General features: G+C 41.0%; 1 protein-coding gene and 1 long non-coding RNA gene across 3 annotated transcripts in view; both read right to left on the bottom strand.

The window, feature by feature from the left end:
* Nucleotides 1-1,973: 1,973 nt before the first annotated feature.
* Nucleotides 1,974-3,441, bottom strand: LOC309514529. The gene is made up of 2 exons (XR_014212048.1): nt 3,362-3,441; nt 1,974-2,294 (listed from the first exon to the last, which is right to left on the bottom strand). It is a non-coding gene; the product is annotated as an uncharacterized lncRNA (long non-coding RNA).
* An 8,172-nt stretch (nt 3,442-11,613) lies between these two features.
* LMNB1 (lamin B1) overlaps nt 11,614-20,158 on the bottom strand; it is a 29,168-nt gene continuing 20,623 nt past the window's right edge. For both annotated transcript variants that reach the window (XM_082191592.1, XM_082191591.1), the window contains 7 exons: nt 19,723-19,848; nt 17,961-18,181; nt 17,040-17,265; nt 14,927-15,031; nt 13,882-14,001; nt 13,504-13,620; nt 11,614-12,301 (listed from right to left, as the gene is read on the bottom strand). In XM_082191592.1, the coding sequence (XP_082047718.1) occupies nt 12,260-12,301; nt 13,504-13,620; nt 13,882-14,001; nt 14,927-15,031; nt 17,040-17,265; nt 17,961-18,181; nt 19,723-19,848 (957 nt within the window). In that variant the 3' untranslated portion in view covers nt 11,614-12,259. The remainder of the gene's footprint in view (nt 12,302-13,503; nt 13,621-13,881; nt 14,002-14,926; nt 15,032-17,039; nt 17,266-17,960; nt 18,182-19,722; nt 19,849-20,158) is intronic.

The following is a 20,158-nucleotide window of genomic DNA, read 5'->3' as shown; positions in this document are numbered from 1 at the left end:
TGATCACCCTTTATTTGGTTAACATACATGGGAACAGGAGCTTCCCAATTACCGTATTTTTCTCTCTATAACACTCACATTTTTTCTCCTAAAAAGTAAGGGGAAATATCTGTGCATGTTATTGAGCAAATGTGTGGTCCCTGGAGCAGACTGGCCCGAGTGCAGGGGCAAAAATCAGATCCCGCGTCACGGAGGAAGGAAAGCTGTAGAGGAGGCTGCTGCTTTCCTGCATTCTGCCTCAGGGTCACCCCAAATTCACCATCAGATCACATAGCATGTCTATGGCTACAGCCTGCACCAAAAAAATCATGCACCCACTGTTGCCTGGGGCCACAATGGTGCAAAAACGTGGTTACAAAGCACAGATCCACATGGATTCTCAGGATTTTTGCATTGGGCTACCCCAAACTCACCGTCAAATCACATGTCTGTGGCCACAGCATGAAGCACAAAAATGATACATCCACTGTTTCATTCGGATTTTTTTTTCTTGTTTTCCTCCTCTAAAAACTATGTGCGTGTTATGGTCAGGTGCGTGTTAAAGAGCGAAAAATACGGTATTTTCAATGGCATATTTTCAAATTCTGCTCCTGGGTGCCTTTCCCCCGCTAATGAGGAAGAAGGTAGCCGCTGCTCAGGTATGGGGCTATAACTCCCACCATCTCTGACAACTGACCATGTTAGCTGCAGCTGATGAAAGCTGGGTGTCCAGCATCTGCCCTCCCCCGCTTTAAATGCTTAAAACCTGCAAATTAGGTAGCGATTAGCATAATCTGCCAAATGTTGGATGATCTGCTCCATGTGCTCCATGCAAGGTTAAAATATTTTGGTTGGTTTCTTTAAAATTGTCATCTTAAGAGCAGAGAAAAACAAGGAAGAAAACACTTATTTTGGCCATGCTAAAGATAATGGACGGGACGTGGGTGGCGCTGTGGTCTAAACCACTGAGCCTCTCAGGCTTGCCAATCGGGTCAAATCCCCATGATGGGGTGAGCTCCCATTGCTCAGTCCCAGGTTCTGCCAACCTAGCAGTTCAAAAGCATGCCAGTGCAAGTAGATAAATAGGTACCGCTCCGGCGGGAAGGTAAACGGCGTTTCGGTGCGCTGCTCAGGTTTCGGTGTTCCGTTGCACCAGAAGCAGCTTAGTCATGCTGGCCACATGACCCAGAAAAACTGTCTGCGGAGTGGACAAACGCTGGCCCCCTCGGCCTGTAAAGTGAGATGAGTGCTGCAACCCCATAGTCATTTTTGACTGGACTTAACTGTCAGGGGCCCTTTACCTTTAAAGATAATGGACTGGTTACTAACAGCAGAGTCTTGTACATGTTTAGTCAGAAATAAGTCCTGTTGAGTTGAGACTTTTTTCCAAGAAAGTAGGAATAGGATTATAGCTAACCATGAATGCTGAGTTTGCAGAGGAGAATCGGCAATGTATAATACAGGCTTTGTTAGCCTCGCGCCCTGCAGAAGCTTGAGCTACAGTTCCCACACCACCCAGCAATGCTAGCTGGGGCTGACAGTTGTACAGTGGTACCTCGGGTTAAGAACTTAATTCGTTCTGGAGGTCCGTTCTTAACCTGAAACTCTTCTTAACCTGAGGTACCACTTTAGCTAATGGGCCTCCCGCTGCCGCTGGGCGATTTCTGTTCTCATCCTGAAGCAAAGTTCTTAACCTGAAGCACTATTTCTGGGTTAGCGGAGTCTGTAACCTGAAGCGTCTGCAACCCGAGGTACCACTGTAGTCTAAAACATCCGATTTCGTATCTGACCAGAGGAAATTTCCTTGAGGGATATACAGTAGATTCTGCATGTTTTTGCTATCGATCCCCTCCTTCTGGGATTCATAGCAGAACATCCTGGGGCATTACTCTTGAAGGCCAGAGTAATGTTGTAGCTTCATACCTCACGTACCAAACATATCAGTGCCATAAATACTGGTGTAAATCTTGAGTGAGCCACGTTACATCAGAACAGAGTTTTGCCCTAGTTCTCCAGATTTACTTTGTAAAAGGAGCTGCTGCATACATAACGGACTGGCTCATTAGACGTGTTCTAGGAAGCTTGGGCCTGAGTTGCATAACAATCAAGTAAAGCTACAATTCTCTGCTGGGTTTTCCACTTGACAGGTAAATTTAGATGAGAATATATAAGACTACTTCTTCGTACCAGTGAGACTTCAGGTCTATTTGTGAACAAATGTTTACAGCAAGCTTTGTAATTGTGGCCAATTCCAATTTGGAATTCTTTTTTTAAATTCCTGGGTGGTGGTACGCCTTGCTTACGACTGCCCCTTCCTAAGGAGGGGGGGAAATTGTTTTATTCACCCCCTTACCCTTTTTAGAGTTAAGCTATCAAATGGACTTGCTTGTACCAACAATTACTGCTGGCAAGGTGGTGACATGTAGCTTATGTGCAATTTATTATCTTTTTCTAAGTCATGGCAAATATATAGGGGGTAAGCCTGTATTTGGCTTGTATTTCCTGTTACAATGGTCGAATGGGAGAGGATATGTAAAAAATATGGCTTATATTTCAGATGGAATAAGCAACTGTTATTTGGCAAAAAAAACAAAAAAAAACCCACATAATTAAACTAAGAAGTTTGACCACCTTTTTGAACAGATGAATGTATCCTTATATAATTTTGAATACATTCAAAACAAGAGCATGGGTGCCCTTTAGATACTGCAGAATTCTTCGAAATGACAATCCCGTAAAAGCTACGATATTAGGACTTCAGTATTTCATTTTATTTCAGCATTGCACCACAGCCTGAGGTCCTTCACTCAAAACCCTAATTAAAATGGCCCCCCACTGCCCAATCTATACCTGCTTGGTATGTGAGCAACAAAGCTCCCGAGGCTTATTCAAAGGATTAGCTCTGCAGCTTCATCATAGCACCTATGTGACTTAAGACTCCAGAGCCAAAGATTTATGCCTGCTCAGGCTTTTGGCACTGGAAGGCCTACTTACGCCTTATGCAGGGGTTTCTTACCCCTTGCCAGAACACTGGTAGGAGGTGCCCAAGGGGGGCTTTCACGGCGGAGAAGCACACAGATTGGCCCGCTGATTAGATTGCATACCTGAAGGTGCATCTTCACCTTGCTGTTCAGCCTGGACAATGAGGTCCAGCTCCGAGGGCCTCCTGGCGGTTCCCTCAGTGGAAGTGAAGTTACAGGGAACCAGGCAGAGGGCCTTCTCAGTAGTGGCACCCGCTGTGTGGAACACCCTGCCATCAGATGTCAAGGCGTAACTATACAACCTTTAGAAGACATCTGAAGGCAGCCTTGTATTGGGAAGTTTTTAATGTCTGAAAGTCGCCCATACTACTACTAATAATAATAAATATGCAGCAACAAACCTAAGTTCATTAAGCCGTGGTAGGCTCTCATATTCAGAGAATGAGTTGTGTTCAGGATCACCATGTATCCTAGTCTTCAAAGGACAGTCTCTATTTTGAAGCATCCAAGTGTTCTTCAGGAACTATAAGGGAGAACTGAAGATGCCCATGAAACATTTAACACATGCGCAACAGTCTGAGCAGGGACGAAAACCACCTGGTGCCAGTCTTCCCCACTATGGCATAATGTAGTGTATTTCTTATAGTGGATTGGCACCTATAAATTAGCGTGCACAAATTTTATGCAAAATTATATCTTTAATCATCTCCTTTTGAGAATGTGTGAAGTGGTCCTCTGGGTGTGTTTGGCCTAGTGAACCATAAATAGTGCAATCAACAAACCAGAAAGGGGTAAAATGCCTACTTCCAGTTTGTCAGTGCACAACCTACACAGGGAAGACTCTTCTTAGGACAGGACCATAAACTTCAAATGCGAGTGTTGACCTGTCAATCAACGTGTACCTGGGTACCTGGGTAGAGAAGGCTCTCAGGGTTCTACAATTTGAGAAACAACTTTCTATTGTTTAGTTAACGCAACTGAGAATCATGCAATTAAATACTTTAATGGGGGGAATCATTTGCAAGGCATTTTTCAGGTTTTGCTGTTTCCTCATCTACCCAACTCAGGCACAAAAATACAAGATGGGGCAGCAAAGAGAAGCATAAGGAAAGGATTTCCATCACTCCTTAGCAGCTGCCTGAGGCTCCCTAGGGACGGCAGCCTTGCAATGTGAGAATTCCGATATCAGCATTTTAGACATGTGATAAATCCATTTTTAACTTTCAGAATCCGAAAGGCTGATCTTAGTAGATACCAAAATCTTCAGACTTTACAGTTTAATTGTAAGAGTACATTAAATAGGGAAAGCAAAGAGAAATATTTCTGTGTGGTTTTTATCCTGTTCGACAGTGGAATTTGCTGCCAAGGAGTGTGGTGGAGTCTCCTACTTTGGAGGTCTTTAAGCAGAGGCTTGACAACCATATGTCAGGAGTGCTCTGATGGTGTTTCCTGCTTGGCAGGGGGTTGGACTCGATGGCCCTTGTGGTCTCTTCCAACTCTAGGATTCTATGATTCTATGATTCTATGATTCTATGATTCTATCCTAAAATAAAGCTGATCTAAGAAGTAGGTTTTACATTACACTGCTTAGCTCAGCAGAAGGCAGAAAGAAGTGCTTCCCAAGCAGCAACTGTGTCACCAAGTGACAAAAAAAGTTACTCTAGGGTACCTTGCCATCTAACCAAGAGAAAATATTTAGCATTGGTAGCAAAGTTCTGATGCAAAATTGGATGAGGGAGTTTGTGACACTGTTGTAACATTTCGATCAATGTGCAATCAGAAATTTAGTTTAATGGAAGTTCTAATACACACATTTGACAAGCAAGACAGTGAGACTTATTTCAAAGTATAGCTGCTTTTGACTGTACCCTGAGTGCTTTCAACTGAGAACACAGAGAGTTTCAACAAGAAAGCTTTTTCACTACTCCAGTCTGGTAAATAACCAGTTTTATGGTCCAGGAAAGCTAATGGGATGATCAGCATTATGTTAAGAGATGAACCCAGGGAGAAAGCAGAACCAAGCTCTCAACTTGGGATATTGGTTTATGCATGAAATTGCATTCTGTGAAGGATCATTATTCAAGGTGTAACAAACAGTAATCCAGTAACAGGTAGGTAGCCGTGTTGGTCTGCCGTAGTCGAAACAAAACAAAAAAAATCCCTTCCAGTAGCACCTTAGAGACCAACTAAGTTTGTTATTGGTATGAGCTTTCATGTGCATGCACACTTCTTCAGATACACTGAAACAAAAGTCACCAGACCCTTATATATAGTAAGAGGGTGGGGAGGGGTATTACTCAGAAGGGTGGTGGGAATGGGTGATTGGCTGATAGGTGTGGTAAACCTGTCACGACTGCATTTGGACTTGCAGGGAAAAAGCAAGGGGTGAGATGGCTAAAAATAGCTTTATCATGTATAATGAGATAAGAATCCAACGTCTCTATTCAGACCAGGTCTCTCCATGGTTTTAAGTTTGGTTGTTGTTTAGTCGTGTCCGACTCTTCGTGACCCCATGGACCAGAGCATGCCAGGCACTCCTGTCTTCCACTGCCTCCTGCAGTTTGGTCAAACTCATGCTGGTAGCTTCCAGAACACTGTCCAACCATCTCGTCCTCTGTTGTCCCCTTCTCCTTGTGCCCTCCATCTTTCCCAACATCAGGGTCTTTTCCAGGGAGTCTTCTCTTCTCATGAGGTGGCCAAAGTATTGTAGCCTCAGCTTCACGATCTGTCCTTCCAGTGAGCACTCAGGGCTAATTTCCTTAAGAATGGATGCGTTTGATCTTCTTGCAGTCCATGGGACTCTCAAGAGTCTCCAGCACCATAATTCAAAAGCATCAATTCTTCAGCGATCAGCCTTCTTTATGGTCCAGCTCTCACTTCCATACATCACTACTGGGAAAACCATGGCTTTAACTATACGGACCTTTGTTGGCAAGGTGATGTCTCTGCTTTTTATGATGCTGTCTAGGTTTGCCATCGCCTTTCTCCCAAGGAGCAGGCGTCTTTTAATTTTGTGACTGCTGTCACCATCTGCAGTGATCATGGAGCCCAAGAAAGTAAAATCTCTCACTGCCTCCATTTCTTCCCCTTCTATTTGCCAGGAGGTGATGAGCCCAGTGGCCATGATCTTCGTTTTTTTGATGTTGAGCTTCAGACCATATTTTGCACTCTCCTTTCACCCTCATTAAAAGGTTCTTTAATTCCTCCTCACTTTCTGCCATCAAGGTTGTGTCATCTGCATATCTGAGGTTGTTGATATTTCTTCCGGCAATCTTAATTCCGGCTTGGGATTCATCCAGCCCAGCCTTTCGCATGATGAATTCTGCATATAAGTTAAATAAGCAGGGAGACAATATACAGCCTTGCTTTACTCCTTTCCCAATTTTGAACCAATCAGTTGTTCCATATCCAGTTCTAACTGTAGCTTCTTGTCCCACATAGAGATTTCTCAGGAAACAGATGAGGTGATCAGGCACTCCCATTTCTTTAAGAACTTGCCATAGTTTGCTGTGGTCAACACAGTCAAAGGCTGTGGTAAGAAGTTGCAATTCAGCAACTTCTCTTTCCAGTCTATTTCTGAAATTCTTCTGTAATATGACAGCTACTTTGAGATCTTGTATACTGTATAAATGTCCTGGGAGATTGAAGTGTTCTCCTACTGGTTTCTCTGTCTTGTGATTCCCGATGTCAGATTTATCCTTTGGCGTAGGGTTTGGCCAGTTTCTCCAATATAAATGTAGGGGAGGTGTGGTGAATATAGGGGAGATTATAAGTGATTAACTTCATTACAGAACGGCCAAAGAAAAACAAGTCTAGAAACCTCATAGCTTCAAAAAACACAAAATAGCAAGGTGATCAAAGAATGAAATGGTTGGGGAGCGTGTAAGTGTGTAATATAGTCACAATGGGATCAATTTTTGTTTTTGGGGTGTAAGACAGGCAGAACAGTGTCTCAGCTAAGACAACTTATTAGTAGAGCTATCTATGAAGGGTTCTGAATCACGGCTTTCTTCTTGGGAGATGTTTTGTAGCTCCCACCTCTCTATCATCCGACTACCGCCTATGCCTGGCTGTAACCTTGTACAAAAAGCAGAGAGATACAGAACTTGCCATTGCGATGCATTCAGGCGGTAAAATAAACTGGGAACGGGAATGTTATAAAATACAGGCATTACTGTAAAATCTTAGCAGATACCACAATGCAGCGAACCTGCTGATACGAAGACTACACCTTATGTTGCAATGACAAGTCTAATTAACAATTTAGCATAAAAAAATGGGGTTAGGTTTAAGGACTCGCCAAATCCAAAGAAACTCGGAGTATCGTTAAGACAGCCCTGATATTTAATTGAGAGGGAAAGAGAGAATGCAAAACAACAACTATCTCTAGTACCTCAATAGAAAGAAAACAATTGTTTTGGGTCTATAGTCCAGGCAAATCTTAGCTACTCCGAGTAAAAAAAGCAGAGAAAGATATAATTTTAAAAAGCAATAAGGCTTCCCTTGACGAACCAATTCTCTGTGTAAACAGCCTCCAGAGCAAAAGCCATGAAGCTAGATATTGTAAACATATCACAATGAGCCATTACCAAGCTTGGGCAAAACACTTGCTACAATTCACGTATATAGGGAAAGATAACATTGGAGCCTTCTCTAAATATTAGCCGTCGCCACATATCTGAAATTACTACTAAAACAAAAATGAAACTTCAATTTCAATAAATGTTTGTAAACCAGGATGGTGGTGGTTGCAAACAGCTTTTCACAGTAGCAGATTCATTAATTTCCAACAGAAAGCTATATAATATAGAGGGATTTCAAGGAAGAGGTTCAGCGGTATTTAATACAGGTAAATAGCTTGTGCTATCTGACAGATTCTCAGTAGAAAGCTTTGCTTTTAAAAAGTTTATTTTCTATCCTGTAGTTTTTGTTACCATGTTAAATTCCAAAGCAACTTTGTGCCAGTTTTTGAAAGGCTTGCTTTTATACAGAGATTAAAAATTATACAGGTTATGATAAATTTATTCCTTGCAGCTGTAAAGGGAAATTTGGAACAAATGGAATTAAGAAGCCAATGAAGAAGTTTGTTGCCTGTTTCTTCCCAAGCTTCTTCTCCCAGCTACTGAACATGATGCCAAGATTTGGCCAAAAAACCCCAAACTAGATAGAATTCAAACTATCGTATGAAAAGCAAAAAATCTCTTTTTTTACAGCTTACGGGAACCAGCAGCTATCAACCTAATGAACACTTCCTAGTTCTGTATACTATTTCAAAACAAGCTTGATTTGGCATGAAAGTTCCTTTCCACTGAACCCCCTTCCCCATCCTACGTCATGCGGGGAGATTCACAGATTGTCTCAAGATGCTTTGCCAAAGCAGTTAGGTCTGTACACCTTGACACTTAGCAAAAGTGCAAATCCTACTTCAGCCTTCGGTATAGAAGTTATTGACAAGCAGGGCTTCGGATTTCTCCCAAGAAAATGCCTTGACCAGAACTAATCAAATTAGAACAGCTGAAGTTCACTTTTCTGGCTTGTCACCCAACAGGAAATTTCAAAAATAAGATGAGGCAGAGCTTGCCGACAATAGAATATGTAACACTTTCTCCTCCAAAGGAAGAACATGTCTCATCACTGTATCTTTAGCTGACATTCAAATACAACCATGCATTTAATCATTTCCTAATTGCACATCAAAGACACCCATCAGGATAGCTGGTAAGAGGGACTATGGCTCGGTCAGTAAAACCTGAGACTCTTAAATCTGAGGGTCATGGGTTTCAGTCCCAAGCTGAGCGAAGAATTCCTGAATTGCAGGGGGTTCTTGTGGTCCCTTCCAACGCTATGATTCTGAGTCTATGTCAGCTTCCCCAGCCTTGTACCCTCCAGATGTTTTGGATTCAAACTCCCATCATCCCAAATCAGCACGGATCTGCTGGCTGGAGCTGCAAACTCAAAGCTTATGGAGGAAACAAAACTGGGAAAGGTCAATCTTGGTTGATATGTATTTTTCCCCAAGTACATGTTCAACTCATCCAGTATCCTTAGTTATAACAGAGAGGGAATGCCTGTATGTTAGATGAACTTGTACATAAATATGGGGGGGGGAGAGAGAAAATATGGCCTAGCGACTGCCTCTCTCTTTTAATCCTATTAATGTGCATACTGACCTCTTGGCTTATCGTACTCTTTCTTCTACCATGGAAAAAGAAGGTATACTACTTTTGCAAAGATTCTCTCACAAACACAAGACACACAATTAGGCAATTTATCCTATAAAGATCCTTTACATAACATTACACCATCTGATATTTTATGACACAGCAAAAAATGACAATTATCAAATTAGATGCTAATCAGTAAGTAACTGTCCCTTTCCTGGTGTCTTAACAGTACTGAAGAGAGCAAAAGATCTAACATGTAATAAACTTCAGCTCCTCAGCACACAAAGTCTATTATCTAGAATGATTTTCAAGGTATCCTTAAGCAAATCCCATTTTATTTTAATTTCCCATGACTCTATTACACTATTTTGATAAACGAGAAGAACAAATATGTCTACAAACCTGAATTTCATGGTTTCTTCTCAGAGCTATTTAGCTAGAGCACCATCAAGGTGTAAACTGATGCAATTCCAGGATTCCAAATGGTTGTTCTCATCAGCCAAAACAAATCCTATTTCTGTTACAAGACTAAACTTTAAATGGGGCATTAATTTTGGTTAACATTTACCAACTTTCTTACACACTTCCCTGCCAAACATTACTTATACAAAATGAAAAGGTGCAGGATGACCACTTTTAGGTCCTTTCATCAACATTATCTCTTTATTTTACACGCCCTATGAGACACTTGTAGCCTATTTCAAACACATTATCAACCTGAGTTCAACACAGACCACTTTCCTCCATCCTCAGCTTGAACCAAGCACCACCCAGTTTATCCTCTTTGGGGGATAAACAGTCCAAATCTTCACTTCACACATTAAAAGGCATTGTGGGGAAGGATAACAGAAGTGAAAGGGAAGTGTTCTAGGGTGTTGTTTCATTTCAACAACATTCATATCCTTAGATATGAATCTAAGGTATGTTGTAAGATATGATAGCCAATAATGCATATGAACGTAGCATCTCTCTTAGACATTAAGTAGGTATTAAGACATTTTTAATCTCCAGTACTTCAGCACAGCTCAAATGTTTACTTCTTGGGTTTGATACGGTGCTGTAATGAACCTTGCAAAAGTAGAAGTCAATTTTATCAGTGAATTGCCCTTTTCCTATCTTCAATGAACACTCCAATAGCAAGACTTCCATCTTGTGGCGGAATGGATCGTTGTAGAACATGAATCGCCAGAGAAAGCTTTTGGCTTTCATGGCATTTAGAATAGGTCATGTCTATTTCTGATTTCCATATCCTTTCTCAAAATATGTATCGTTGAACATTCCTCTTCATGGCTGGAAGCCAATTTAGCTTGATTTTGTATCCTGGCAAAGGAACATTTCTGCTTGCAAAACATTTAAAACAATGCACCTACAAGCCAGAATATTTGTTTTTTTCACTTTCATTAACTGATAACAGTAACAAAAAAAAGGCACATTCCACTTTCCCAATTATAACCAGCTATATCAAGGCTTCTCTGTAGCCAACCTAAGTAGCTCTAATCAATCCAGCTAATAACCAAGGGTTAACACCCACTCAATAAGGAAAAGGCAATCTGTAATAAGACCAATGAACAAAGGAAAAGAATCTATGAACAATAGAGATGGTTCTGAGATGCTGCTGATACAGCTGTAAGCACTGAATCTCTAGTTTGGTTGAGACATGGTAGATGCAGACAATGTAAGGTTGCCTAAAGGACTGGAACTCCTCCTTTACCAACTTCACATATCAAACTTTTCTATTAGTGTTTTATTAGCATGAAAGAATAATTTCTTCTAGATATCAAATGCGGGTGGCCCTTTGCAGGGGTGAGGAATCCCTGGTCTACAGGTCAATTCTTGCTTGCCTTTAGAAAACAGCCTAAGGGGAGAAAGACATTGAGGTTCTCATGTCTTGGAAGAGCAGGGAGGAGAAAGGGATCTCTCGGACCTTGAAGTAAATTGGACGGTTTGCAAAGCAGAGGGATGGTCTCCCAAATATGCTCCAGGCTGGGTGCAAGGCACCTCCTTGCCTTGGAGAAAAGTGTGGGGAAATGCCCCTCAGAAGCATCCAGTCTACAAGACACTTGATCAAACCAGGAAGACTGCACCCCATCTTGTTATAGGCTGGGTTCAACATCAGGTGGTGAAACTCCAAACACACAAACACCCCCAGAAAAATCTAAGCAGTATTTTGTTGTGGTTACTGAAAGCTGATGTTTTAAAGGTGTAAGTGACAAGCATATTGTAAAATGTTGAAGGCAAGTACAATTGGGATTGAGGACTGGAGTGATCATTCTGTGATATTATGGCAGTGGACAAAGCTGTATTGTAACTTTTGAATAAATGTTTAATAAAAATAAAGACAAGTACATAGCTAAAACGAATTGGTCTAAGCAGAAAAGGTACACCGGTCATTAAAGACAGTTTCTTTCACCTACAAATATGATGGTTCCACATATCATTTCTAAAGGAAAAGAGTCCGCCCCCCCCCCGCCAAAAAAAATACAAGTCCCTTCTTAAGGTAACTTTTATTTGTTAATTTGACATGAAAAGGTATGCAGGTTACACTAGAATTTAAAAAACACACCTAACACATTATCATAAGCCTGATTTGTGGTAAAGTTTCTAAGTGAAGCAAAACTAGCAAAAGAATTTTATTGAATCCTTCATCCTTCTATTTACGATGCAATTGTTGGATAATGTTCTTTACAAATGTTCCAAGTAAAACTTGTATAACCTGATAGCTAAAATACAAAAGTTTTCAGTACAAAAGGTTTTGTTGAGTGCCCCTTTACTTTCCCTTCCAAAAAAAAAAAAAATCTAATAATGTAAAAGGACAAAGAGTAGATGGCTAATCTAACTAACAAACCCCCCACACAGTAGTTTATTATTCTTAAATGAAGATATTAGAAAAGGACCAGCATAAAAATGAGGACTGTTTCTGAAAAACAGTACATTATTCAGTGTCAATATTTCACATTTCAAAAAGCTATATATATGGGTTTCACTTACAAAAAGCTCCATCTCTGTGACAAATGAAATTAAGGCCAGACACAGCTTTAAAATTCACAAAAGGAAATACAAAAATATTGTGCTTCCAAACAGGTTCTCCTCTGCAGGAAGGGATTAACATAACTTGAGGATATACAGATGACGGGTTTACATGATTGCACAGCTTTTGTTGGCTGTTCGTGGGTCTCCCTGTTTTAAAGAGAGGAAAGACAGCTTTAATTAAGGTTAAAGTAGGAACATTTTAAGTATCTTTCAATAATTGTAGTTTGATGAACTGTTTTTAACAGTCTGCCTTCGTCACTGAGCTTTTTGTCATGGGAACTGCTTGTGGACAAATTCATGGGCACATGTTTTATCAAGCAGGAAACACTTTGAGCCAGGGGTGGAGAACATGTACTTTCTTCAGATATTGTTCACTCCCATCAGTCCCTGCCAGCACGAGCAATGCTCAGGGATGGAAACCTTTAAAGGGCTTGAGCAGGAGTTCATGTGCAAAGGGTAACTACCAGTACATTCTAAATTCATGGCTGATGAGCAAAGAGATCTTGCTCAGAGAGGAACCAAAACCACTGCTTTCCACAATATAGTGCATTATTGGAAAGTCAAGTTTCAAAATGTAATGCTTGGCATAAAATTGTAGGCTGCACAATGAGTTAAACAGAATATTGCCTGCCACAGCTCCAGGCCATGATTTTGATCTAGTGCAATGCAAGCCATGCATGTTTAAAGCTGTGATGAGCAATACAATTTAGTTTCAGCCCTTTTAGCCAGAGTTGGCCCACATGTTCTCTAGCACATCAGTGTCTCTGCAGCCGAGATTCTCAAATTACCAATGAGAGCCTATGTTAGGCATAGGGAACCCATGGTCCTCCTGTTGCTGTTGGACTACAACTCCCATCATCCCTAACCATTAAGTCATCCTGGCTGGGGCTGATGGAAGTAAGTCCAATAACATCTGGAGGGCTAGGTTCCCCACCTTTGGGCTCTGCTTGGGACTCACATAATGCTTACCTCATAGTAGCCACTAAAATTGCTACATCTTAAGACCTTTAGATACACAGAAGGTTACTATGGACATTACTTCACTGTGGCAATATGAAAGAGTTGCAGGAATTCTTCCAAATACCAATATTTTGATTTTTTTTAAAACCAATTACCTGGATTATTCTCCTGCCAAGGTCACTAGGGAAATAGGTTTATTTTCCACATCACTATTTAAGTTACAGGAAGCAGGTGGCGCTGTGGTCTAAACCACTGAGCCTCTTGGGATTGCCAATCAGAAGGTTGGCGGTTCAAATCTGCATGACACCGGTGAGCTCCTGTTGCTCTGTCCCAGCTCCTGCCAACCTAGCAGTTTGAAAGCATACCAGTGCGAGTAAGTTATAAGATACCTGCTGGTGGAATAGATCCTCTTGTTCTACAGCTTCAGCTGGTTCTTCATCTACTTCCTCCACCTCTTCAACTTCAAGTAAAGTTGTCTTGAAGACGGTGCTTCTCTGAGCAACTTCCTATAACAGATGCAGCTGTTCAGTTATTCAATGCTTGCAACATTAAGGTAATGTTATGCTATCTGGCATTTTTTAGTGACCATTTGTTGGATGTTAGTATGACTGTTGTCAATCTAGAATCTGACACAGACTGTACTAGTGGCTTGTACCAGTACACTATATATCCAAGCAAAAAGTACAGTTCTGTTCCACTTTGGGGGCTATTCTCACTATACAAATTAGTTTGTGATGAGCATAGGTTAGCCAGGTTTCCAACATTACCTCTCCCTGAGAGTTTTTCAGCACAACTTTCACATCTTTGCCAGTGCCCCAAGAGTTTTGGTTCTTCCAGATGAGGTCAGAAGGAGGACTGGCTGTTACTCCAGCATTAGCAGCCCATATCTGGGAAAGGGAAAGATACGTCAATCAGGATTAAAATACGTCTTCCAGAAAAGAATTATGCAAGCTCTATCTATAGCAATAGTTCTGCAAGCAAATAAATGGCGGAAGACCTAGACAAATACATTCAACTTAAAGGGATTGATCCATAATAACTGCATTTGTAATAAGTTAAATTTTCTTAGCTGAACTTTATAAAAAGCGATTTATAGAGTACCATACAAGTTGCACCCCATTTGCAGTATCTGTAGATATCTGCAGGGTGGAGTCATGCCCTTCCAAAACAGACCCAGGACCCACAGCTTTCTGGAGTTCTGTAATTGCCATGGGTGCAGGTTAGATGGCTCACGCCAGAGCTTTCCAAACTTTCCCAGTTGGTGACACACTTTTTGCTCATGCATGCTCTATTTTGCCTCTCATGTTTAGAGGTGCCTAAGTGCAAAGTAGCATCACTCGCTAAGCAGGAGTTACTGTTTCCCTCAGAATACTGACACAGGAAAACTGGTGTTGGGGAGGAGTGACAAACCCACCCATCTCCACCTTTTACATTTTGCTTCCAACCAGACTCAGCACCAGAAAGCCTGGCAGTAGAAGAAACAGCCCGAGTCTGAGAGAAAAATATCGAGACTGGCACAGGGAAAAGGTTAAAAGCTCATTCTGTTCCAACCAGATAAATATTCCACCACCATTTTCCTATTATTCCACCAAAGGGTTTTCAAGAGATGAATTTACTAGGATCACTGTGTGTAAACAATGTTTGCAACTCTTTAGGAAGCCACTGAAAGTCCTTAATAGAAAATGAAATACATACACCTAGATTGGAGCAGCAGCAGCAATTACCAAAGAACCCACGTTAGGCCCAAAGCACGTTTCCAACAAGCTAATCCCAAGTTACATTTTGATATCTCAAAAAGTAGGTTTCACTTACTGTAACAGTCTGGCCTGCCTTCAGCACATATCTTGAGGTATATTTGTAAGTGACAGAAGAGTCTCCTATTTTCCTTATCATCTCCCAACCTCCCATTGGTTGGTCCTAAACAAAAGAAGGTGATGTTTTCATGTCAAGCCATTATGTACTTATTTCTGAACATTAAGACTAGTCTTATAAACCAGGTTGTTTTTATCCCCACCTGACCCCTTATGAACAACATTTGACACAGACAGGCTGCCCACCTGTCAATCACCTGACATCACCTTTTCTGACTGCAGGGGTCTTCAGAAATCCCTCTGTGATCTTGCACAGCACACTGAAAAGGGCTTTGCCAACTGCTAGTGCCTGCAGGCATCCCTTTCAGTTAGTAAGGTTTTTAGCTGCCCCCCCAACCCATCATATATGTCAAATGTAGGACAGGTGCACATGGCTTGGGACAAAATGCTCTGGTGGGCATGATTAAGACCACAGGCCAGAGGTACCCCACTTCGACTATATATGGTTACCTGGGAGGAAGTCCTGCTGAATTCAGTGAGGCGTACTTCTGAATATCAATGTATAGAATGTCACTACAGTGCACTTGCAAGTTATATGCATTTAATATGTGCACATTCATTTTTTATTTTTTTTTTAAATGACATTTATTGGGAATTTAAAGTTACATAAAAAAAGAAAAAGCAAGAAAAAAGATTAAACAATACAAATCAATAAAAGGAGAATAAAAAGTACAAAACATACAATACACTAAAATCAAAAACAAGAGCAAAAGAATAAATTTTAAAACAAATCCAATATTCCCATATCCTTATCTTCATTAACTTGTTTCATCGACCTCCTCACACCTCTCTTTTTGTATTCTAATTATTAATTATCTCAGCAAATCCTTTCCATCTTTCACTGTATTCTGTCCTTTAGTTGTCTTAATTTATTTTAGCCTTATCTTACCATAAAAAAAACCTTAGAACTTAAAAACTTATTTATACATAACTCCTTATAACATTTCTACTAAACCCTAATAGTTTCATTCCAAGATTTTCCTAACAGTCATTAATTTTGCAATATTTCTCTAAATGAATTTTTAAGCTTTCTGCCAATCTTCATCCACCGTCTCTTCTTCCTGGTCTCGGGTTCTGTCAGTCTGTTCCATCTAGTCCATCAACCTGGTGATCTTATGTCCGAGGCTCTTAACTCTTTTCCATGTCTCTTCTGCAGATCTTCTTCATAATTGTACCTGCACTTTACTTTGTCTTCTGCTGGTCTTGTACACATTCAGCTTGGCAAAAATATTAATTAAAAATGGGGTGGAAAGAAGGGGGGCATCTGGAGGGGGGAGGCCTCTGGCAATCCCACCTGCCATGGCACCCAGTTTGTTTTAACTAGATATGATTTTGGCTTTAGGCACTATCCCTGGAACGTTTTGTTAGGATATTTCCGTTCCAGCTTAAAAGGGAGCAGGCTTTGTGAGTCACAGAGTCTGCGCATGTCCTGTTCACAGGATGTTTTTGTTTCCTGTTGCTTTTGTTTTCTCTCTCTATCGGAGACACTGACGCAGGCAGTCATGTCTTTCTTTGTTCTGATCAACGCTGAATAAAGCTCTCCGGAGTGCAACTTTTGGCTGTGCATTATCTGCTGATAGAGTGTGCATGAGCTCTAGAATGTGGCAAGGTAACTTCTAGAAACTCATGTCGCTAATCGATGATACTGCGTGCCTACCAGAGATCGATGGATCGTCCGGCACATGGCTTGGGGCCATGATGGACTTTATCTCCCTGGCAGTATCCCAACACGTTTAAGTAGCTGGCTTACCATATAAGTCATTATATACACTTGAACATTAAGCCCTTCAAAACACAGGGAGGATGGTGAAATAGATATGCCCTCTAACCCTTTCTATCAACTTGATCACTATGCAACCCGTATTGTTTCACCTGGGACACATCTTGTAAGACCATTTAAGAGTTTTACACTCTTGATCCACTCTCAACTTTTGCAGGACAAGTCATCAGTCACAGGAGAACATTTGTTTGTTGCTGCTGCTGCTTTCTCCGGTCATCCAGGGAAATGTCATCTACATTTTAACCACCTCATCTGATTATTCAGGTTTCCATACCTGCTCAGAAGTGTTTTTCAAGCGGATAAACTTCCCGTCTACATCTATTTCCTCAATGCAGATATTTCCAGTAGCGGAAGCTGAATGAGAGATGCTAACGCTACTACTGGCCTCAGATTCCTCAACATCAACCCTCTTCCTCTTTCCCCTGGTTGTGCGCACACTGCGGCTGGATGATGCCCGAGAGACTGTCACACGAGAAGATGGGCTGGGAGTAAGTTTCAATCTGTGGAAGAAGAGAAAAAAGGAAACCCATCAACACACACATTTCAAGTGTGCTTTCATCTCTCTCCTTCTCAGGCAGCATGGATTAGTAACATGTTTTGTAAACTCTGATAATTACTTTTGAGTATATTAATTACCTGCAAGGTTGGATTTCAAGCAAGTATGTGCATTTTGGATTATTCCCCCACCATTTAGAGTGGGTGGGAAGAACCAGGGCTGGGACTAAGGGTTTTCAAGGACAGGGTTGGCCTGGGAATGAGGGATTAAGTTTCCTTTAAAAATTATTATTATACTATTTCAGTTGGGAGTGCCCAGGGTGAAGAGCAACATTTAAATCAACCATTAAAACTTCAAGAGAAAATATTTACCTTGCAAAACACCAAGCATAAGAGGAATAGTTTGGCTGGATATACCTATAAACCATAATTTAAATGCCTTCTATTTCATAAGACATTATACCTGGAGAGATACTAGTGTTCACATTCAGCAACTGGGGAAAAGTTTTACACTTGACTGAGAAGCTCTTTCCATCATTCATCTCTAGTTGTCAAAACATTTTGCTCTTCACATATAGCCAATATCCCTTCCCCTTCTTAAACATGGACTGCATGTGCCTGGAATAATTGGGCAAGTAGTTGGAGTACATAATCTTTAGGATAACTTCCATTCTCCTGTAAAATGACAACTATTTCTTACCTTTCTTCTTCACCTTCCAAGAGCTTTCTGTATGCACTGATCTCCATGTCAAGCGCCAATTTTACATCAAGGAGTTGTTCATAATCACTCAACTGCTGTTGCATTTGGTCTCTTATCTCTGCCATCTCTCTCTCTTTATCAGACAGTGCCCTGCGAAAGTTATCTCTTTCTTTAGCCAGGATATCCTCCAGTTCTTGCATCCTTTCTAGCCATTCTCTAGACTAAAAAAGAAAATAAAAAATGCACAGACACCAACTTCAGGAATTTTAATTTCTAAAAGCCAATATTCAAAGACATAGAATGAATATGAAGAGCTATGCAAGTGTTACATTCCTGTTTTTAATACAAATTGCCTGTTGTGCAAGGTATTGGGTCTATTGCTTCATATTTAAAAGTGACAAAGTTGATGTCTATGGTTGTGAATCTGTTTTCAAAAAAAGCACAAACAGAACACACACACGTACAGACACTTCCTATGTTGGGCAAGAATAAATCTAGCAAGTCACTGAACAATTGCAGAACTGGCTCATTACTGGAACACAGACAAGCTGCAGCACTTCTTATATTTTCTCATTTGCTAGCATATTACGCAAAGGGCATGGGCATGGCTTAAGAAAGAGAATGGCATTAAGATGCAGGTGATGATAATCAGTGATGTTGTGCACACTGAACAGAAAATTGAAAGTGAACCAAAATAATCTCAATTTTGCAACCCATATAGTTCTGTAAATTAAGCAAGCTTACATAAATGCCTGGGTTGGCTATGAAGGACCGTTTTGATTTTACTGGTTAAAAGAAGGGGCTAAGGAGGACCCTGAAGCCCTACCCCAGACCCTGCAAATAATGTTTGGGCCCCTCTAATCTTCTGAGGAATCACTACATATCACTACTGTATGCCAATTTCACTCTCCTATCCTGACGTGGTGAGAGAAGTCAACCAGGCTCTGCTGACTGAGATTGAGCCAAAGGCGTCTTCCTGGGACCAGAGCTATGGGGTGCTGGCGCGGGGAATGAAAGTCTGTCATTTGTTTTAACTCTGTATTTACTGGATACAAGATGAGATCCCAAACCATCCTTGACCTCCCCTCACTGACTTCAAACCTTGAGAGGGGCTGCAGCACCAACTGACAGGCAAAAACAAACAAATCCACCCCTCCCCAGTGGCAAGTTGGAGAGGAACAATAGAGGAGTTTCTGTTTGCCCCTGAAGTGCTATGTTTCAAAGATGCAGCATAAGGTCAGGGAGAAGACCCCACTCCTTTGGGCATGTCCTAGTGACAAATTTTTGGTTGGCCAACAAAGTCACCCTAAATTTGGGTATTCCCTACAAACGTTCCAGCATATCTTCATAAGCATAAGGGCCAAAAACACTGTTTATTATTTAAAAATTAGAAATGAAAGCTGAGAATCTCAGGAAACTGAATTCTATGCTCCAGCAGAATGATAGCACAAACACACAATGAATTCCTCTTGTCTAAAAAGAAGCACTTGTTCATTTTCGGTAATCAATACAATGGAGTCAGACTGAACAATAGTAAGAGTTTCATAAATCAAGAGGTGGAATTGACCCCAAAATGGACAACAAATTGGCCCAGTCTATTTCAAACGCAGGATTTTTTAAAAAAGAATAAAAAGATTAAAGTACAACACACACAACAGTAGCCCGGAAAACCACTGAACTACTTGTAATGTAACGTATAAAATATCTGAGAAGTACTTACCTGCTACTAAGGTGATAAAGACAGGACTGTGGAATCCCTTACCTCTTTCTGCAAATTAGCCAGTTGGGAAGAGAGGCTGTCAATGCGCATGCGACTTTCCATGAGTTCTTCTCTGACAGTGTTGGCTGCAGAGCTAGACATTTCAGAAGAGAGTCTGGCGTTCTCAAGCTGCAGGAAAACAAGCAGAACACACTCCACATTTGGTCTGCCAACAAATAGAGAAGCAAGTGCTTGTTCTTTAAAATATCTGCAACAACATTAAGTAAGGCACACATTGCGTGTAATACAGGAAACCTGTCATGCAGGCTTTTCTGAAAATCTGACAGCTAAGAACATATGTAATATTTCTCCGGGACAACCCCTCCAACCACACAAAAAAAATATCAGATTCTTTTATCCTTGTTTTCGCCTTAGGCCATGTGCCATTTCCTCAACTCTTTCATCAACTAAATATGGAAGCATTTTAATAAGCTAAGGA

This window comes from Podarcis vaucheri (genome assembly GCF_965113315.1).
Source record: "Podarcis vaucheri genome assembly, chromosome: 11".
Taxonomy (NCBI): Eukaryota; Metazoa; Chordata; class Lepidosauria; order Squamata; family Lacertidae; genus Podarcis; species Podarcis vaucheri.
The sequence above is the reverse complement of the archived record's forward strand: the minus strand, read 5'-3'. Positions and strand labels throughout refer to the sequence as shown.